Genomic DNA, 22,698 nt, shown 5'->3' with positions numbered 1-22,698 from the left:
ATTCCTTAATGCTAGATGTAATTCGAAATCTTTGCAAACAAAATCTCTAGATGTGGAAACACTATAATTTGGAAAAGTGTAAACTTGACTAATAGGATAATACAAAAATTAGTAATAAGATACATTTTAACAAAGAGGGTGTAAATCAGTAACATAATGAACATTTTAACTTAAAATGCACAAACTTATTCTCTATACGTAATGGCGCAGATGAATTCAAGCAATTAATAAGAAAATTATGTGGAAAATTTGAACATCTCGTTGCAGCATTTGACATATATGGAGAGAAATGCAGGTCCTTTTTAGCGAAAACAATTCTGGATCCACTGAATTATTAGACACTCTTCAAAAGCATCAAACACACTAACCAATTTTCTTAAAAAAATTAAACACTGATTGGTGAATTTGTCAACACTGTGTGTTTAAGAAAAATTGTTCGCTACTGTATTTTTGTAAAATAAGAATAGTATTGTCAGTTATAAAAGCGCGGTAGAAACCTCCCTTTTTATTGATAAATAGCGGTTCAGTAGAACTTTCTACAATGTCGATCAAAAGCAGATAGATTCCTAGCAAAGAAATTGGAAATAACTTACTTCGAATTTGTTCATTGTCACTACCAGTACTCTGTCATAGTAGTGATAGCAATGGTGATATATAAAAAGCAAGTGGACACATACCTACTTAGTTGTTGTTAGTATATCCTTTCAATTCATACAAAACAATTGAAATGAACTGTTTCATCTTATGTAAGAAAGGAAAACTAATTAGGGTCGATTTTGAATAAGTAGTCACTTCATGTTACTTACTTACTTACTTACTAACTTACAGATGGCTTTTAAGGAACCCGCAGGTTCATTGCCACCCTGACGTAAGCCCGCCATCGGTCCCTATCCTGTGCAAGATTAATCCACTCTCTATCATCATATCCCACCTCCCTCAAATCCATTTTTATATTATCCTCCCATATACGTCTCGGCCTCCCCAAAGGTCTATTCCCTCTGGTCTCCCAACTAACAATCTATATGTATTTCTGGGTTTGCCCATACGTGCTACATGCCCTGCCCATCTCAAACATCTGGATTTAATGTTCCTAATTATGTCAGGTGAAGAATACAATGCGTGCAGTTCTGCGTTGTGTAACTTTCTGTAACGTTCTCCATTCTCCTGTAACTTCATCCCTCTTAGCCCCAAATATTTTCCTAAAAACCTTATTCTCAAACTCCCTTAATCTCTGTTCCTCTCTCAAAGTGAGAGTCCAAGTTTCACAACCATACAGAACGACTGGTAATATAACTGTTTTATAAATTCTAACTTTCAGATTTTTTGGCAACAGACTGGATGACAAAAGCTTCTCAACCAAATAATAACAGGCATTTCCCATATTTATTCTGTGTTTAATTTCCTCCCGAGTGTCATTTATATTTGTTACTGTTGCTCCAAGACAGCTAATATATTTTGTAGGTTTCAATTGGATACACTCTAACACGGATGAATGTCTAATAAATAAATTATGTCTTACAAATAACTCACAATTTATCATTTTTTTCATGCAGTATTTGGGGCTTAGAGGGATGAAGTTACAGGAGAATGGAGAAAGTTACATAACGCAGAACTGTACGCATTGTATTCTTCACCTGACATAATTAGGAACATTAAATCCAGATGTTTGAGATGGGCAGGGCATGTAGCACGTATGGGCGAATCCAGAAATGCATATAGTGTTAGTTGGGAGGCCGGAGGGAAATAGACCTTTGGAGAGGCCGAGACGTAGATGGGAGAATAATATTAAACTGAATTTGAGGGAGTTTGGATATGATGATAGAGACTGGATAGGGACTGCACAGGATAGGGACTGATGGCAGGAAGTGGGAAGGCGGCAATGAACCTCCGGTTTCCTTAAAAGTCATTTGTAAGTAAGTAAGTAAACTGTTAGCTGGCATGTAGAGTTGATTTAGGATTTCTTTTTCTTCTTTTCAGCGGACTCTCTAGTTACATATGCGGGTGAAAGATTTGATTTTGTGATAAATGCATATCAGAAAGTGGAAAACTACTGGATAAGGTTTCGAGGACTTATGGACTGCGGTGAAAAATTCACCCAAGCTCACCAGGTCGCTGTGTTGCACTATGAAGGGGCTCCAGAGCATGAAGAACCTCATGGGGAAGTCAGCTACAAAGCTTCCAAGCGAACAGGACTGGTGAGTAGGCTACTTGGAATACATGACTCACTGTAACCAATTGTTACTATAACAGTGCTTTAAGAAAGAATATTGTCACTGCAGCTTAGTTTGCAATTTAACATATCAGATCTCATTAATTTGGTATTAAATTAATAGAAAAAATTCATGTATACATTTTAATGTTTGTATGGATCAGTAGTTCCCAACCTTTATTTCATTTGCATGCCATTTGGCAGCCCATTTTCATAAATGTTACAATTCGTATTAGCAAAATATTTGTAATTAAATTATATACTGTACTGCAGCCATTATTGTAAATAAATGGCCCATTAATGCACTTCAAATAAGTGGAGTAATAAGGTGAATAAGCAGCAGTGGCGTAGTGTCAATGTAAGCTAAAAAGCTCAGCTTCCCCAGTTAATAATAATTTCATAATAAACCTGCAGTCTATGGACAAAATTATGTATTAATTTTAATAGAATTTATATTTACGCGTTAAATATTGTGATGCGGCAGCTCAAGATGACTTGTGATGCAGCAGTAAACAAGAAGCCTGCACACACCAGCTTCCAAGCAGACTGGTTTCTTTCACTCATTCTTCTGTGTAACCCACCCCGCAGATTTTCCATCCCTTTCTAACTTAACTATCCTGGTCGCAAGGGTAGCAAGAAGCTAGCTTTGACATTGAAAATAAGTAGTTTCCGAGTTATTCCTTTTCGTCAGTTGTGTTCAGTTGAAGTGTTAGTGAGCATTGTGGCTGATATAATAAATGAGTGAAATAACAGTTCCTGATACCAATTTACTTGAATGTTTAGGACAATTCCGTTATCAAGACTGACTTACGAACAAAAGTGTGATCTAAAAAACAAATGATCGACTCGCTTGCTGTCAATGAAGGACACAACCAAAAGACAAATGCATACTTACGTAATGATACTAATACTGTATCTATTGACCGTTAATATTGTGATTTCTCTATGACAGGGAGTGAGCTAATGTTATACGTATACGTGTCTATTTGTTAGAGATATGTGTAAACCGTGAAATCATATTTTACTACGTACCATTTGAGGTCATGCCTTATTGGTGTTACTTACGAGAAGACTGCTGACTTGACATTGACTACTATTTATTTTAAGACTATATTTTTGTAATACGTTTTCTCATATTGCATGAAAGACAACTTGAATTAGCTTCCCCTGCTCAAGATTTCATGCTACACCACTGATAAGGAGTGCATATATCATGAGTTTACGGGAAAAAGTTCGTAACTACATAGGAAAGTAGATCTTACCAATTTTTTTCAACAACACACTTAAAATAACTTAGTAGCCCTTTGTACAGAACCGTAAGAAATCTCTGTTTGCTGAGAAAGATGGCTAAGAGATTTCTTAGGAAAATTTTCCAGTGTTGTCCAATGTCATCAAGAGTTTCTTCTGTCAGCACTGTACATCGCCTTTTTCCTTCTTATCTTGTACAATTTTCGTTTCCTGAAATTTATTAAATAATTTATGAATCGTATCACGACTTTGAACGCGATCACCTGTGAATTTCTCTTGAAATATATTCTGACAGCATGAGTGGATTCTGTACACATATACTTACTTACTTACTTACTAACTGACTTTTAAGGAACCTGGAGGTTCATTGCCGCCCTCACATAAGCTCACCATTGGTCCCTATCCTGAGCAAGATTAATCCATTCTCTATCATCATATCCCACCTCCCTCAAATCCATTTTAATATTATCTTCCCATCTACGTCTCAGCTTCCCTAAAGGACTTTTTTCCTCCGGCCTCCCAACTAACACTCTATATGCATTTCTGGATTCGCCTATACGTGCTACATGCCCTGCCCATCTCAAACGTCTGGATTTAGTGTTCCTATTCCTCATAGAAGCTATCCTTTATATGGTCGTCTCTCTCTTCTGTAGGGGCATGAGCATTTATAAATACAATATCGCACCATCTACCCTTAAGTACTAAATACGATAACCTATCACTGATAAATTCGACCTTTTTTACTGCTGATTTTATTCTTTTATGAATAAAGAATCCTGTTCCTAATTGGTGATTATCGTTTCCTTCCCCATAATACAACAAATAATCTCCTATTTGTGTTATGCCATTCCCATCTAACCTAACCTCCTGTACTGTACACATATACGAATCATAAATAAATACCCAATGTGGAATAGAATAATTAAGTTTGTTATTTCCCATTTATTCTTAGCAGATTGTACACGTGTAGTCGGTTGCACTGTTCAAAGAACACTAATTGTGTCACGTGAGAGTCAGGTCAAAACCAGTTAACCCCACTCACTCATTTCCCCATCTGCCCATAGGCGTTTTCTTATTGCCTGAGGCAGTTCCTGCCACAGCACTGGCCAGAAGATAATTGGATGATCTAGTACAATGCAGTTCTTCTCATTTTATGTCATACTAAAATATTCTTTTTGTCTTTTTTAATTCCAGGCTATCAATTCCCTGAATGTAGGAACTGGCACTGAAGGGTCATTGGTCATTCCTGAACTTGATGCAGTGGCGGAAGATGACGAGAGCCTCAAGAAGACACCAGATATGACATTTTATCTGTCTTATGATTTCTATAAGTTAGACAATCCACATTACCACAGATATCCATATTACGGCTTTAACCAAGGTTTGTATATTATGGAGTGTAACTTAGTTCTTCATCAAATGGACAAAAAATGTCACAGTAGGCATACATATTCATTGTAGAAAATAAATACGGTATAGATAGAGCAAGTAAGAAATTTCATAATATTTGACCAGTTCGTCTGTTTAAACAGTGTTATTTCAGTGAAGCTAGTGTATGTTTGTGTGCAGTAACTTTCAGTTTAGTTGAGATGACGAAGTCGTGTAAGGTTCTGTGTTTCCTAAGTCCTCCGTCTTCTTTGCAGTGTTTAATGTTATGAATCAACTTTCTCTGTTGTTCAACTGAAAGTACTTCAGAAAACAAATACAAAAGAATCAGTTCTGGTCCTAGGTACCACATATGGGATTGCAATTTATTAATAATTGCAAAATTCTCTGAGATTCCTAAGTTCCTTGCTGCATGACTTAAATTGACTCCAAAAAAGGAAGATCTTCAAACAGTAGATTGTTTTAGCCATCCATCTTGCTGTGTAATGCTTCAGGAATCTTGAAGGTACTTATAGAAGTAAAAGACAAATATAAATTTTCTCTTTATAATTATCACGAGGAATGTAACCCTCTTTATTTTTCAGTATTGTTGTTGTTTAGTCAACTGCTCGAAGACAGGTTTGAATCTCTCAAGTGTTACCAACATGGTACTACTTATGAGGCAACTAGGCTAGGTGAAAATGGGGTAGGGTGACTAGTTTTTTTTCCCCATTTTTTTTTTCAGTATATTCTCTAGAAAACAAATCATCGTTTGTTGACATCTGCTTGTAAGTGCAGCAGGGATTGTGCAGAGCAAAATGAAGTGCATGTACTTTCCATATCAAATAGCAGTCCCATACACCAGCCGAAATTTCATGAGAAAATTTCTTCCCCCATGAGGACTCGAACCAGCATTCATTCTGTAATGCTAGTCCTAGGGATGATCTCTTAGATCACGGGGCAACATTACCACTATTTCTACTGATTTAGTAAAAGCTATTATCTTTTCGAGTTAATTTGGAGAATGATAACAGTCTGAGCAATGACTATGTACTTCAGAATGAGACTGAGGATGGAGACTTTTGTTTAGCTCATACGTAAGTAAGGCTTTTTAATAAATTTTAAGTAGAACGAATTAAGAAGCATAGTATCAAAGTTAGACAACTCCATTTTTTGCAATTTCGAGATATCGATTGTTTCTCATAGAATTTTGTATGCTGAATGCGATTCTGGAATTGTTTGGGTTCAAAAACGGACAGAACAGAGGGAAAATAGCACTTAATTGTGCGCTTTAGAATCAAAATGTAGACAACTGTGGCTTGGTTTCAAATTAGGACAATTCCTTTAGTAGCCAATGAGAAGCCCACATTCGTACCACCTTTTCCCATCATGCATCGCGAGCTAATTATTTATATAATTAGAAGAGACTTAGATTCAAAAGTAGACAATTTCACTTTAAATATGGCTTCGTTTGGTTACAAAAAATAGACAACTCCATGACTTAGTTTCAGAGATGGACGACTCCACTTTTTAAACTTAAATGTTCGACCTGAATATTAATTTTAACCACATTTTGAGATCGAAAAAATGTTTCTATGACCCATGAAAATGTTTAAAAAAAATATAAGTATAACAGTGACATTGGTTTCCAAGTAGGCCTATCTAGTTTTCCTCCTGTAAAAAATGCAAATAGAAATGAAGGAGGAGGAGGAGGAAATCTAGTTGATGACACTATTGCAACCAAATAACCCAACCAATAGATTTCCTTTCATGCCTCTTGCAACCTCCTCCTCATTCTCGCTTGTTGAAGAAAGTAAATCAAACCTTCGAAAAATCATGCTTCTGTATATTATTTCATTGGTGGAGAAAGTTTAAACTAATTCTCTTATCAGCGAAAGTATCTTTGGATACGGTTACCTTACGTAAACACAAGCTTTGCTCGCACTTCTTTCCAGAGTCATATAGTAGTCTGTCATTTCTCAACAAACAAAACATTACTTCGACTAGATTCTCAGTAGACCTTGAATCTAGTGACAGTGACTGTGATTCTGACATTAGAGATGTACAGTATCTAATTTTGTTTGTTTGTGTGTTGCAGTGGCCAACAAATTGCTCACACCTCAGCTGAACCATATATCCCTCAAGCTGCCACCTTTCCCATTGTTGTCTCAATATGGAGACCTGGATGCTCGCTACCCATTCTGCAATGAGAGTACAGAGGTTAACTGTGAAAACAAGTACTGTGAGTGCACCCATGTGATCGAAGTGCCACTTGGAGCTGTTCTGGAGCTCATTCTTATTGACAAAGGTAAGAACTCAGTCTAATGGTAATCTTACTCCAATTACTAGTTTTTTTAAAGCTTGTTTCGAGCTTCATATTCTCGCAATTATGTATTTCTTAAAATGGACAGATGCTTGGTTCTACTTTTATCCTCATATTGTTTACTGTACGGTACATTGTAAGAGTAAACCATAGACTCTAAACCTGCTCTTTGAATTGCTTGTCAGTTACCGGTATTACATTAATAAGGTAATTGGGAAGAAAATAAGGAATTGGCTGAATCACTGGTTGAGAAGAAACTGCCTACTGAAGGAATGGTGAAGAGGGCAAAATTTGGGGGCAGAAGAAGATATAAGATGATAGATGACATTAAGATATATGGATCATTTGCGGAGACTAAGGGAAGACAAAAAATAGGAAAGATTGAAGATTGCTCGGTTTGCATTAAAAGACCTGCCCTTGGGCAGAAAACTATGAATGAATGAAAGAAAAGATAAAAAAAAAAAAAATTCTTCACAACACACTCAGAGTTTTTATCTCTTACTGCCGCAATGGTTTTTTTTTATCCAATGGCGAATTCTTTTCTTTACGTCATTCATCCCACATTAGGAGTGACATGCCATAATGTAGAAATCTTTTTTCCACCACAGCTTGCTCTTTGTGCACCATGGAAAGTGATCTACATAGCACCGTATTATCACAGTCTAGTATATACAGTCACGAAGCTTGAGTTGTGAGGGTGCTAGGAACAATTGACTGTACCAGTACTATTTCGCATTGACTGTAATGAGGCGATATTGGCGATCCTAGTGGTTAGCAACTATCTATGGATGCATATTTACTACGTATTGAGCTTCGTTACTGTATATACTAGACTGTGGTATTATGATGATGGTAATGATTAGAGATTGGCACAATATGAAGAAATTTTGCCAAAATATTAAATTTATTTTGGTAAAATATGAAAATATGAAGTGAAAATTTCAATGCTGAATATCTTCGTTCCTAAACCATTTGGAACGATTTACATCATTATTTACAAAATAAGCCTTTATAGATTAATAGTTGTGTCAGTAATTAATATGCTACCAAATAAAACACAATAAATCTGCATACCGTAATTAATTTGTCAGCATTATCAAATCCTTACTTGAATGCAGGAACTAGGTAACTCAACTTTCAACACTGAAGAGAAAGAAAAATAAAAAGTTTTTAAATGGCTGGACTCAAAAAACTGGTTACAATACAACTTTAGTAACATTTCTTATTTTCTAGCAAAAGATTACATCTTCTATCAGTTAAAATTGTTTTGTAAGATGAATAATCCATGGAGTTGCAAAATGAGGAGACATATCAAATAGACAACGAAATTGATGGTTGAAGTCCATTTGAAACATTAATTCACACGTATAAAAGTAGACATGGCGACACTGAAAAGAGTTACACTGGATTCGAAAGAATGAGCAAACCACTTATTTTGTTTTGTGCGTTTTGGCTTCTCAAACATTGACACTGCAAAGCTGCAAATTCAATCAATGACTGTAAACGAAAATTCGGAGATTTCACTTGCCCTTGGGAATCCTGGTATATCAGTGCAAAGGGTGACTTGGGTTTATTCACGTGTTTTCTGGAAAACTTCTCTATTGTTCCTTAAAATGTCTGGAAAGCACGGTTCAGTGGTAGTTATATAAATATTATCGTCCAAAATATGGAAAAAATATAAAGACTTTTATGAAATTCAAAAATTTTACCCAAATATTATGAAATATCAAAATATTCGGCATTAATTGCATTCTGCACATCAAGAATCGTAAAAGTCCTTGTTCCCATATCACTAGTAGGAATGGTTTAGAATAAGAAATTCCATATTTTGTCTGGCTCTGATGATCATCATCATCCTTATTATTATTATTATTATTATTATTATTATTATTATTATTATTATTATTATTATTATTATTATTATTATTATTAATAGATCAATGGTGGAATACCAGTTAGGGAAATGCAATAACCTCACGAATATCTGCTACCAAGTACTATCATTAACCACAAATTCTGCTTAAACCCACCGAAATTCGAATCCGCGTTACCAAGTCAAATGCCTGTGACAGTTCGATTAATGGCGCGCCATGTTGAAATGTTGAATCAAACACATGAACCAAACTAGGCACTTCTACAACTGATCAATTTTTTTAATTGGCAAACATACATTTATATACATATTATGTACCGGTACCTATGTATGGTATGGTTGCATTTAACATTATTTAGGAAGTAAGTCTGCCGAGTTAGCTCTGTGGTAGTCTGTCTGCCTCTAGACTAGCGGCCCGGGTTCGATTCCCGGCGAGGTCAGAAATTTTCGTATAAAATTTCTCCCTTCTCCCTTTCTCATCTCCACTATCATCCTCACCCAATCCATACATTACACTTACGCGAATACTTACACATACATTCACCCTATACGACATAACTCTCCACAGATACACATCATGCATAGCGTGGCCTGCTGAAGTGGTGTGCAACTTGAAAATGGGTCACAGTCTTGCCAAAAGTGGGTAGGCATTGGACTCGCACACATTATTTAGAAAGTACAGGCTAGGATTTTAGTTAATGCTTAGCGACCCTCCAGCAATATTGAAGGTTTCCTATATTAATAATTCTGAAGGTGTTTCCATGACTTAAATTGCATGTTTACTTATTGTGTTTAAACACAGTAATACAATGGATACTACACATGCCATTATTCAGAGATTTTGTGGAAGACTGAAACTGATGTGGACATTTTTTTCCCCACGCATTTTAATCTTTTGTATAAGAAGCTTTTTGTTTGAATTTCTGTGAAACGTTTGAAATAACGACACAATGAATAAAAAAAAATTGTTAAAAATTATGTTTACAGAGTATTGCATGCAAAATAAGGTATATATATCATGTTACAGGGACGGCATATGATGCAAATCATCCCTTCCATCTGCATGGTCACGCATTCCGTGTAATTGCTATGGAACGCCTGAACAGTACCACAACAGTAGAAGAAGTTCAAGCCCTTGACAGAGCTGGCCTGATACATCGCAAGCTCAGTGGAGCCCCACTGAAGGACACTGTCACAGTGCCTGATGGAGGATATACTATCGTGCGGGTCCATGCTAGCAACCCAGGTTTGTAGTTCTAGAAGTAGAAATGTTTTCCGTGTAGCCTAAATGCTAAAAATATTATTACAAAGGTTTCAGATATACTACACATACGCTCTAGAAGCGGAATAATGAATAGAAGTTTTAAAGCCAAGATAAATTTATTTCAAGAACTTCATAGTGTTACAGAAAAGTAGCAAGTTGGTCAACTAGTAAATGAATGCTTGAAAAGACATTTTAAGTATCAAATAATTAATTTAATTTAATTCTATTGAGCAGAAACAACATGGTCTAGGCCTAATAGCCTCTTCTGTCATCGGATCTTCATATTACGAAAACCTAAAACTTAGTTCCTCACTTACTTACTCACTGACAGTTATGTACAATAAAATTGTTTAATGTCATAAGTAACTATCATGTATATAACCATATCTGAACTTCATAAATCAGTCATCATCATCATCATCATCATCATCATCATCATCATCATCAGACGTAGTGATCTGTTGTGGACTCAGTGAATTCATACATTTCTCATTTCAAAGACTATCCCAAAGATTGATTTCTTCATGGTCTGTTTTGGACACTGTTGGAGTACATAATATAATGTAGGCTATTCATTATTAGTATTTACTGATTAAATACTCTTATGTTATTTTATGACATAAAGGGTTTAAGTAGTTTTATATACACGATAACTTTATGGTGATTTTGATTAAAATGTGGTTTCTTCGTCTTTTCTCTGCATTTACTGACGAAATAGTGATTAGTTTTACTGGAAATTTGTAGGTTGAAACTATATGAAGGAGATAAACATACTTAGTATCACTTCAAAAAATCAAATTGGAAGACTACAAACTAAATTTACTGACCTTGTCTCGCGACAAGAGTCACCTTCACTTGATAAAATATAAAACAAAAAAGCCAACCTGCTCTGAAAAAGAACTGCACAATCAATACAAAGTGTAGTATCGTATATACATATATTCTATATTATCATATTAGTATCTTATCCCATAAAGGTGCCAAAGTGCCAAGTTCGTCCTTCCTTTCTGTGTCAACTTGTCGGTCAGCTAATTCAGTTGATAGAGCAACTGGAAGGTCCTGAGTAGTGGCCGTGAGAATTTTCTCGTTGCCAAACCTCTAGACTGGCCATAGATTCCACTTAGCTTCCTGTCAAATTGAGACCAGAGATTTCCATCGGGGTAAAAAGGCAGTTGGAGCATGATATTGATCACACCAGTAATTTTAGTGCTGAGATGACAAAAGCATACAATTCTATCTCCATGCTCTCAAGAGATTTCATGGCTTGTATCTTCTATGCCAACTTTATTTATTTATTCATTCGATCGTTTATTCATTGCATTGTTTATTTATTTAATTGTATAACTATTTATTTATTTACATATTTATTTATTTATTCATTTGCTTATTCTTTGAGTTATTTGAGTCATTTATCTTTTTATTTAATTGTGTAATTTAATTTTTATGTACTTATTTGTTTGCTTGTTTATTCATTCAATCAATTACTCATTCAGCCATTTATTTTTTAATTTTTCGCATACTAGTTGGAACCGATGAAATCAAAACACTGTAATTTCATAAGTAGGCTCCGTATTCCAGCTACCTATAAACTGGAATGAAGTTGCCTGATTCGAAGTATATGTGACGTCACAGCGTAGGTACAGGTACGATCGTATACAAAATAGTTATGCATCCTCTGTCCTCTTCTCTGGGATGCAGTCATAGTGAGTAGTCTTATCGATCACTGCTCTTACTAATCATATTATTTAAATAACTACTGTACATCTTTGTGGCTGATTGAAGGTTCATTGCAGAGGTAAAATGCCTTAGGTAAGACGCTCAAGCAGGGCATAGTTGAGGACATTTGAACTAATATTTTCACTGTCCGTATAGACAACATTACATAAAAATCGTGTAAAATAAACGTAAAAGTGACAAAAAGAGTGCACTGAAAGACACTGCAATACCAAAAAGCACAGAAAGTGTGTAATCCAAAAGAACCAGTAGGGCCTACCATCACAATCTGAAAATTATGAAGATATTAACTCGACGTTTAGCATTGATTTGTTTAGCCTACCATGATGTTCAGTGCTAACATCTCAATTCATAAATGAAGTAATTTAAATTTTAGGGAATTTCTAGAAAATATATAGAAAATTAGTGAGTTTTCAGTAATGAGCGACATATGCAACATCCTAATGAAACACGAAAAAAATCACCAAATCATGTCCTATTGAAAGTATTTCTTGCAATATAAAATTATTTCAAGTGACTTCCGCATATGTTTAAGTTCCGTAACTTACGAACGCACGTTATTATTCACTGCAAAGACCACAACGAAAATAAACATCACGTCTTAAGCATGTGTTTACTAGTACAGCTTCAGAATATCGGAAGTTGACTGTACTTCATGAATGCGCATTGGCGACATGTTTGTTTATATCCTTACCCGTTGCATTACCTGTGTTCGGCGTACTATATGCCCAATGTGTCTTTAACTTTAGTCTTTAGGTAGCTGGAATACAGAGCGTATTCATAAGCTTAGTCTCCTTAAATATTTCATAATGGCAGGTACTTGAATGTTCGTCATTACTCATTCACCTATATAAAGCCAGTTGTGTAGACCAATTTACCAACAGAGTTATTGCCCAGGATGTACCATAGGAGGCTGGTCTATGCTACATTTGCGAAAGGATGAGATGATAGAGATTTATTGGGATGCAACAGGGAAACAGAATCTCCCAGGGAAAACCCCTGAGGTACCTGGACCATAGGCTTGCCCAACACAAATTATAAATCGGAAATACACTGGGGATCGAACCCAGATTCACAGGATTTTAAGTCCAGCGCTCTAGTTACTAGACCACCATGGAAGCAATTCTTTAACCAACGTATCATGTGAGATTTGTAGTGAATATAGCATGATATAATATAATATAATATTGTTTAATTAATTCAGTCTAATTGACATATTATAAATATAAAAAGTCAATGACACTTACCCATGTAAGTGATCATTGTGTACTATACAAATATAAAAATTAAAAATTAAGCAAACGTTTTCACCCTTCGGGCATCATCAGGCTTTTTTACATACAATATCTTGTACATTTTTGTCTCTTATTGTGGAACGAATGATTAATCACGACCATTTTAATAATGAAAATAATAACTATTTAAAATTGACTTATGGTAATTAACAATCTAAAATTAATGTACAGATATGAAAATTTAATACATAATAACAATATAAAATTGTGGCTGCACTGCTGTGTTGTGTTTAAATTATAACATCATAAAACTGTGTACATGATAAAAACATTTCATTCCTCTTTAAATTTCATAATTTCGTTAATTGGATGTTTTGCTGCTAGTCTTGTCTCAATGGTTCATTACTTGTTATGGTGAAGTCAATCTGAAAAATATTGGTTATTATGTAGAAAATCCTATATGACGCTATGTTAAAATTTATTAAATCGTTGTCAAAAATACTCACATTTAAGATCGTGTGTACTGCACAGGTATCTGCGTTGACATTTACATTGAGACGATTTTTGAGACTGGGTTTTATCTGTAATGAAATTTAATATCAGAATATATGAAATTTGGTGTAAATGAATATAATAATTGTAAGAACGTGCTTACAATGAAATGCGGTTGACTTAGTTACGATGATCTTGCCGACTGATGTGATGCGAGCGACCTGTGATGCTTACGTTGAGCATTTATCGTGGAAGAATATTGGGATTATGTCTAGCTAAGGGGTTTCGGATGTGAACTAAATTTTCGTTGAGAACACAACAATCTTTTTGAATTTGTTTGGCAATGTAATACTCTTCGGCGGAATTTATTAGTTTTCTGTCTATTCCAGATTTTAAAATTTTTAAAGTTTTTTGGAGAGGGCCTAATTCATGTCCTGTTTCAATTAGGTGGGTGGCATATGTAGATTTTTTTCTATTATGTTTGAACTCGGCGATATGTTCACTGTATCTAATTTTGAAATTCCTTTTGGTCTGTCCTATGTATTTTTGTTTACAAGTATAACATTCCAATCTGTAGATGCCGTTATTATAAATTTATTGAATTTATGAAGTCTATTATTAAAATTGTTGTTGAGTTTGTTATCAGGCTTATGTGCTATACAAATATTTTCTTTCTTGAAAAAGTTACTTAATTTATTTGATATGTATTTATTGTATGATAGTCCAAACCGTTTACTATTAGTATTACTTTTTTGTTTTGTTAAAGTGGATGTGTTATTTAGTTTTTTAATTCTTTCATTCTTATTTATTAATTTTTTGATTAAATTTCTACTATAACCATTTTCATTGGCTATTTGCATTATTTTGTTGTATTCTTTGTTATAGTTACTTTGATTAAAGGAATTTGTGTTAATCTATTGACCAAAAAGTTGAAATTACTTAATTTATGTGCGATTGGGTGCTCAGAATCTATCGGAATACTATGATGAATATAGCAGCTGTGATTCAGGTTTTTGTCGAGTGCTTTATTTCCCCTGCCACTCAATTTTCATTATATCATTGCCTCATTGTTATAATTAGTATTGTAATTTAAATGCGGGCATTAGGCAGACATTTGCGTTACCACTTCGAATACCTGTTCCAGGTTATTGGTTGTTTCACTGCCACATAGAGTTCCACGTGGAGTTGGGTATGGCTGTTGTCTTCAAAGTGGGTGATCATTCCAACTTCCCTCCAGTTCCATCAGGATTTCCACGATGTAATAGCTACATTCCACCAAATGAAGATGTCGAACAGATAAACAATGAAATGGATAACATCGTTGATATTTCCCACCATTCCCTTCCACAGATGTGGCCCCTCAGGTCCTCATCAGAGAGTGAATTGTCCAAATTTTTTGTACTTCCATATCTCATATCACTGCTAGTGTGTATGGCTGTTCGGTGATGCATGCAGGCATAAGACAAAGAAAATGACACTTCATTTGTAACTTTTTCAGCTACAACTAGTAATCTTTCAGGGATAAGTAGAAGGAAAGCCTTCTGTCCTATGATTTTTAGATGATAGTTTAAATAATTTTTTAATGAAAGTCTTAAGTTATTTGATGTAAAATCATTGAAATGGCGTGGTTTCAAAATGAGCATCTAAATTCTATTAAAATATCATATAATCATAATACAATCATCTTCATTAGTCTAGTGGCTACAAAACCTACCTCTGGACCCAAGTTTCGGTGATTGATACCGGTACACAATTGAAGACAATGGATTTTTAGGAGGAAAAATCTTAGGTTTAGCTTCTATTTAATGACGAAATGAAATTGTTGACCACGTGTAATAGCAATATTGCTTGTAAAAAAATCATTTTGTCCATAAATGGAGGTACAAAATTCTAAGTCCACGCTCACCATTACTCCTTTCCCAATTCCTGGTAACAAATTTCATAAAGATAACAATTGTGGAGGCCTATATTAGAGAAGAGGGGAACCACGTCGATTCATGATCTCACTGAACAGTGCCTTCTGTGCATCGCAAACCCGTCAGTATAGGTGCACAAGGTACACAAATTGAAAATGAGTCCCAATTGAGACAAGAAGAGTTCAAAAGGACGAATAACTTAGTTGTCAAGTGCTTGGCATTGAAAACCAACCACTGCCAACCAGTAATCCTGCACTTCGGATTAGTGGTAGAGCCTGATTTTTACTTGTCCAGAATTATATCAAATAAATAAGTATTTTATTTTTTCAGTCATTCACTTATCATTTATCAATGGCAGAAAAAGATTCTGTTACATCGAAAGTACAATTGTTAAAAATCACGAATATTTTCGACTTGCATGGAAGTCATCTTCAGGTGATATTTTGACAAACAATATTTGAAAACTAGGTGAATATTTAAATACATTTAAAACACTTGTAACTGATCTGACCATATGTGCTTTACATGAATTGGTGAAGTAACATACATGGTTTTAAAATAACATACAGAATGGAGAGTCTTCCATTAATCATAAATTGTGTTGCAATATGTTAAGGCACATGCAGTGTGCTTAGAATATGGAATTAAAATCGTAAAATATGAAGGATTCTCAGTCTGTTCGCCGTGGTGAGAGGCGTTTTGTCTGAAAAAATTAATCGAAAGGTCATAAATTTTGAAAAAGTTAAATGATTAAGGCCTTGAAAGGCTTTAAGATTAATACTCACAAATGGTGTACGTTGAGAGTTTCCAGACGGTATGGCCTTCTCATCCTGAGAATCCTTCATATTTTACTTCATATAGTCTTCCAACGTCACACTGAACAACTTTAGTCAACAATTTTAAGAACATTTTTAAACGATTTTAATTCTATATTCTAAGCACACTGCATGGGCCTTAACATATTGTATCACAATTTATGATTAATGGAAGGCTCTCCATTTTGTATGTTATTTTAAAACCATGTATGTTACTTCACCAATTCATGTAAAGCACATATGGTCAGATCAGTTACAAGTGTTTTAAATGTATTTAAATATTCGCCTAGTTTTCAAATATTGTTTGTCAAAATATCACCTCAAGATGACTTCCATGCAAGTCGAAAATATTCGTGATTTTTAACAATTGTACTTTCGATGTAACAGAATCTTTTTCTGCCATTGATAAATGATAAGTGAATGACTGAAAAAATAAAATACTGATTTATTTCATATAATTTCACAAAACTTATCTGATATTCAACATGATTTTTAAATTCATTGTCCAAAATTGCCAACACTTTTGAAGGTAAAAGTGTCTGACTGCAGTGTGAAGAGTATAGTGCACTAACAATAGAAGCGGAATACTCTGATAAATCATTTTTTTTAAGTACTGTATTCTCAAAATAGAAACAATCTGTGGAAATAATGGAAATTTTCTCCATTTTCAAGATATATTTCAGTGGAGCGTAGTGAAATTAGCATGGCGAGTGGACACAACTGCATGAAAGTTATTCATATCGTGCAGCATATGTTAGGACAAGATTTTTCGGAAAATGGTGTTAACATTGTGGTTGTCTCTTAGAAAATACCACCATACAGAAGCGGGGCACTGTTGTCGTTAGGAGTGAAAAGCAAAAGAGAGAAAAGAAAAACATGCAGCAGTACAAGTGAAGCATGTGGCCGAAAGAAAAACCCACCAATGAGTACAGAGATTGGAAAAAGGATTAACATAATGAATGGTCATAATGTTGTGTTCATTTACGGTTTCCTATGCTAAGAAGGTGGTCAAGATGTTAACACTATTATTCTAAGTACGTTTGTTCTGCAATCTACACAGGTTGTAACTTTAATAATGGCAACTATTTATTTATTACGAATATACAAGTGATACATCTGTGACACTTCTACAGTCCTTCAATGTAGTAACCAGCATTGTCAACAACTCGTTGCCAGCGATGTGGAAGTCGTAGTATCCCTGTAGCAGCTCCTGTTCTGTTGATGTTTCTGATGGACCGCCCTGCTACCTGCAGAATATCGGGAACAGTCTGGAATCGAACGTCACAAAGTGGTTTCTTCATCTTCGGGATTAAGTCGTCATCACAGGGGCTTAAGTCTGGTGAATGTGGTGGATGGAAAAGCACTTCCCACCCCCAGTGACAGTACAAATCAGCTACAGGCTGTGTTGTGTGCACCCCTGCTTTATTCTGCAAAATGATGGGAGGGATCTGCAAAACATGTGGGCGTTTTCTTTGCAACACTGGTCTCAGATTATGCTAAAAAAAAAAAATGACGGAAATACTGTGCATTAACATTCAGCCAAGATCGCATGCGCTGTGAGTCAGATGGAAGAGTCCTTTTAGGGGGAAGGAGGGCAGACATAGACTAAGATGTGGTAGAAGTGACAACAATTAACTCCGTCTCGTTTCGCTTTTACAGCAGTGTTGCCACTATTAAAGTTATATCCCACATATTCCACAATGTGAATAACTTCCTTGTAGATGCTACACTCGCCAAGTTGGTTTCACTAGGTTGCATTCATACTGGTATATTCTTAAAACAGAAACAATCTGCCCTTTCACAGTACATAACTATATTTCATTTCACACTTTCTGTTGTATTGTATTGTATTTATTTACATTCCATGGTATTTGTACATCACTACACAGCTAGAATATGGAACATGTCAAAAAATCTTACTAGTACTACAAAGTCTTCATTATAGCCACAGTCTAGTTGAAATATATAGCCTACAGAAGAGTTTTATACTAGTACAACACAAGGGGTTAGTATCGGTACTTAATACAAGACAGAAATATTCATGCAGTGTTACTGAATGTTATAAATTCACCTAAAAATAGAAGGCGTCAGAAATTTGGTACTTCTTTAATTTGGCCCTAAATAATCTTATGTCCACCAGCCTCATGGGCTAATGGTCAGAGCTTCTGACTACAGTTCATTAGGTCCCAGGTTCGAATCCCGGTTAGAACACAGGAATTTTTCCTTAAAGGAGAATGTTCCTGTGTTCGTCCATGGTCTGGAAATTAGGTTAGGCTTAGGTGTAAGACTTTTCCTGGCACTTCATGATCATCCTATCATAATACCATCAGGACAGCATAACTCCGCATTCCAGGTGCCCCAATCTCAGAAGGTTACAAATGTCATTGCCAGGAGAGACCAAAAATGTCAAATGACAACCTGATGGCATTGGAGAAAGAGATTAATCCTATGTTCTGAGATTGATTTTTTTATGTCCACAGGGAGGCTATTAAACATTTTTACTGTCATATAACTCACTCCTTATTGGCAGCACTTCTTTGTAATAGCATGTGTTATCTAAAAGAAAGGATTGGTTAAGGCAAATGCCTGAGTTACTGGATGGAGCACATTTATTATTCATATGCTCTACCAACCTAGAGATGTAAAAAATTGATTGAGACTAGGACCCTCATAAAGTTACATAAAGTTAAACGAAGTAGAAAAAGAACAGTGTGTATCAGGGGATGAGAAGTGTATTTCTAAATTATTGTACAGCTCGATTCAACGTTATTGGCCCTTGTCCTTGGTTGTTGGCTAGTGAGCGAGCTGTGTTGCGTCATAAGGAAATTTAATCACAAACGTGCATAGGAGGAGAAGAGAGAAGAGAAAGAATGAAAATAATATCTATGCTCGTAGCTGAGGGACACTTAGGTAAAGAAAATATCAGTCAACATGACATTGTTTAGTCAACACGTAGTGGTTAGTAATGGGATGTGTGGAAGAATATTGTTTTAAGACAGAGTGTACGGCTACATGATAAGATGGAAGTGCTAGGTGTTATGACTGCTGCCTGATCTGTGTGACCTAGCCCGCCAGTAGTGATGATGTGATGAATAACTTTCTGTTAGTCTATCTACTTCTTTTTGCAGGGGCCAAAATCTCTGAATCAAGTTGTATTTTATACAGTAATTATGATCATCGAATTGTTAAACATTACAGTTGGTGACAGTTTTGTAAATATTGTTATTGCTAAGATCTAGACTGAAAAAAAAATTCGATTGTGTAAATGAAACTATCTATTTCAGACTGATTTTTCTTTAATGTCCCGAATCCTATGAGATCGTAAGTTTGAAGTATTTGTGAATATTTACTGTAGGTACGCCTACTGGTCATTTTAACCTTTTCTACCTAATTCATACTATTTAGACTTAAGTATTGATATTTATATATATTGCGTCCATTTTAATCGGCTACTTCTACTGTCACTTGTGTTAACTGCAGTTTGTTAATTATAATTAAGATTTGTATATATTAATGTGGTTGTAAAATTATTTCTTGTATTTGTATTTGCCTTATAAATATTTTTACCTAAGTGGTACAGTAACATACGGTATTTTGCAACTGTGATATTTAAATTTCAATTGATGTAACCCTATTCCATTTTAAATACCTTTAACTTACCATTAAATATTAATTTAATTTTGAAAACTACAGATGTGTCGGTCTTTTTTGCTTGAAATACTATAATTATGATATTACCAAGAATGGATGCTGGTCATTTAATTGGAAACAATGAGAGAAATCAGTTTTCTATATCCTGGTGATGCGTAAGATGTCTTCAGCTAGTGCTATACTAGACGTAAATTACAATGACGTATTTTCAGTTTTCGTTTTCCACGCCACATACAAACTCATTCTGCCAGTATTCAGTTCACAACTGTCTAAAAATGGACTTATAAATTATATGCATTTACGACGCTTTCGAAGAAGATAAAAGAAGAAAATATTGAATAGGTCTACATCATCTTCACGTGAAAAGTTGACTGTTGGCCAGTTCCATAATTTATACGAGAAAGTGAATATATACGGTACCCAAAAAGTTTTTTCATTACTATCATATGACACAAAACTAATTTAAGAAGCTGTTCCAGACTGTATTGCTTCATTGGAAAGTTGAGTTGCACAATAATCTCAAAAGATGCTTTTGTCATATGGTACTTCATTCTGTCTCTTCTCCTTCCTCGTCACTGCTATTAATATCTCCAACCCCCAACGAAATTATCAGCTTGTCTACCTTTTTTTTCCATTACAACTTCCATAAAGTGTGACCTATGACCAATGAGGGAAGTGGGGAAAAAACCCCCCCAAGATTTTCCTCTGGCATACCTCCTCCCTTACAACATAGACATAAATGATGTATACAATAAATTGTTTCGTGCAGTTAGTAATGCGAATCTTTGAAGCTTACGCAACATTACATTTCTTAATAAAACTCAAAAAAGTTTCATATCCATTGTTCAAGAATTAAAACAGAAAATCAATATCCCGAATTTAAAAGAAAACTTACAAATTAAACTAAACCCTTTAACTCTATTAAATATAGAATATAATCTAAATTTAACAGAAGAAATACTGAAATCAGAAGTAAACACTGAAATACTGAAACAATTGTCTTTAGAGACAATTAATATTAGGTACCCTCCACAAAACTGGCTTCATTTATACACCGACGGATCCTTGACCTCCAGAGAACAAGGTGCCGGTGCAGGTGTTACGTGCTGTCTCTTCTCACTTTATAGATCTCTTGGATATGAAACAACAAGTTTTGATGGTGAAATCATTGCAATAAGTGAATGTCTCAGGAATCTTCTATGCCACATCAATAAATTTAGGAATGCAGCTATTCTATCAATCGTCTCTAAACACACACCTTCATCTCAAACAGCAGAATACTAAAATGCTCTCTCAATTAATATCACTCAATAAAAGAATTGTATTCCAATGGATACCATCCCATTGTGGAATCCTGGGAAACGAGAATGCGGATGCTTTAGCAAAGAAGGGCAGCACTGCTACTTACAGACCTGTTACTAAATCTATGTATTACTCTGTGAAGAGATTTATTAAATCTACATACTTAGACTTCAACAAACAAAATTTGATAACACAATCCCAAGGGGAAAAAATGGAACTCTCTGCATCAAAATCCACAGTTAATTCCCGATTTACCACGAAAATCGTCTGTAGCTGCATTTAGATTGGCAACAGGCCATGATTGTTTGGCTAAACATCTGCATAGAATTGGAATATATCAGTCCCCTAACTGCCCATTGTGCAACTCAAACCAAGAAATGGATTCGGAACACCTCAAAATCTGTGCTTCAGTGGCTGGTCATGATATCTTTGAAAAATATTGGAGTGCAAGAGGTCAAATGACTTTATTGTCAAAAGCCTGGCATTAGAAAACAACAACAACAACATTTCTTAATAAAATAATTTCAAGTTACTTCAGTTATTTATTAGATTGTTTTGCAATGTCCATTGAGACTTACCATTTAAAATAATGTTAAAGCTTCAAAGTGCCTTAATTATTAATAAAAGTGCAACAAAAAAAATGACACAGTCACTAAATTGGCAACAATGGCCACCACAAGCTACAGATCACAATCTTCTATACTTGAAGTACCGTTGTAAGCATTCCAGGGGTTGAGCTTAACAAATAAACGTGTCTAAATACACGTTGAATACAGTTCCAGAAGGCTATGGTTTAGATTTACGAAGCAAACGGCACTCTTTGCTGTGAAGAAATGTATAAACAAATTTTTACGATCACATTTTTTCAGTGATGGTATGTCATTTTTCACTAACGGTATGTTTTCTAGCCATAGAAACCAGTGGTGGTATTCCATACCGTCTCACTTCCCTCACTGCCTATAACTATATTCCATTTTTTTTTGTGGCGTTACATTTTCTACAGCTTCATGCATCAACATTTATATATTTTTAAATGTAAATATTTGTCAGCTACACTACGTAGCTTTTTTTTTCATGTAGGATATTCCTTCAGTGTTTAATATTCTCATAAATGCCCATTGCTTAGATTTAGATTGGTCTGTTTTGGGTTTAAACTCCACCTTACCTGGGGTTGTAAATACATTAAGGGTTCTTTACTATTTCCGGCACATTACTCTTTAGTTAATTCAACAATAGGTCTGTCCAATTTTCAGAGCCTTGCAACACTCTAA

At 35.0% G+C, this 22,698-nt stretch overlaps 1 protein-coding gene across 9 annotated transcripts in view; it reads left to right on the top strand.

Moving 5' to 3' along the window:
• LOC138704526 (uncharacterized) overlaps window positions 1–20,074 on the top strand; it is a 196,136-nt gene extending 176,062 nt beyond the window's left edge. For all 9 annotated transcript variants that reach the window (XM_069832521.1, XM_069832503.1, XM_069832512.1 and 6 more), the window contains 5 exons: window positions 1,978–2,195; window positions 4,652–4,838; window positions 6,921–7,130; window positions 10,046–10,264; window positions 14,888–20,074. In XM_069832521.1, coding sequence (XP_069688622.1) covers window positions 1,978–2,195; window positions 4,652–4,838; window positions 6,921–7,130; window positions 10,046–10,264; window positions 14,888–15,189 — 1,136 coding nt within the window. In that variant the 3' untranslated portion in view covers window positions 15,190–20,074. The remainder of the gene's footprint in view (window positions 1–1,977; window positions 2,196–4,651; window positions 4,839–6,920; window positions 7,131–10,045; window positions 10,265–14,887) is intronic.
• Window positions 20,075–22,698: the final 2,624 nt, after the last annotated feature.

Source organism: Periplaneta americana, chromosome 1 (genome assembly GCF_040183065.1).
Source record: "Periplaneta americana isolate PAMFEO1 chromosome 1, P.americana_PAMFEO1_priV1, whole genome shotgun sequence".
Classification (NCBI taxonomy): domain Eukaryota; kingdom Metazoa; phylum Arthropoda; class Insecta; order Blattodea; family Blattidae; genus Periplaneta; species Periplaneta americana.
The sequence above is the reverse complement of the archived record's forward strand: the minus strand, read 5'-3'. Positions and strand labels throughout refer to the sequence as shown.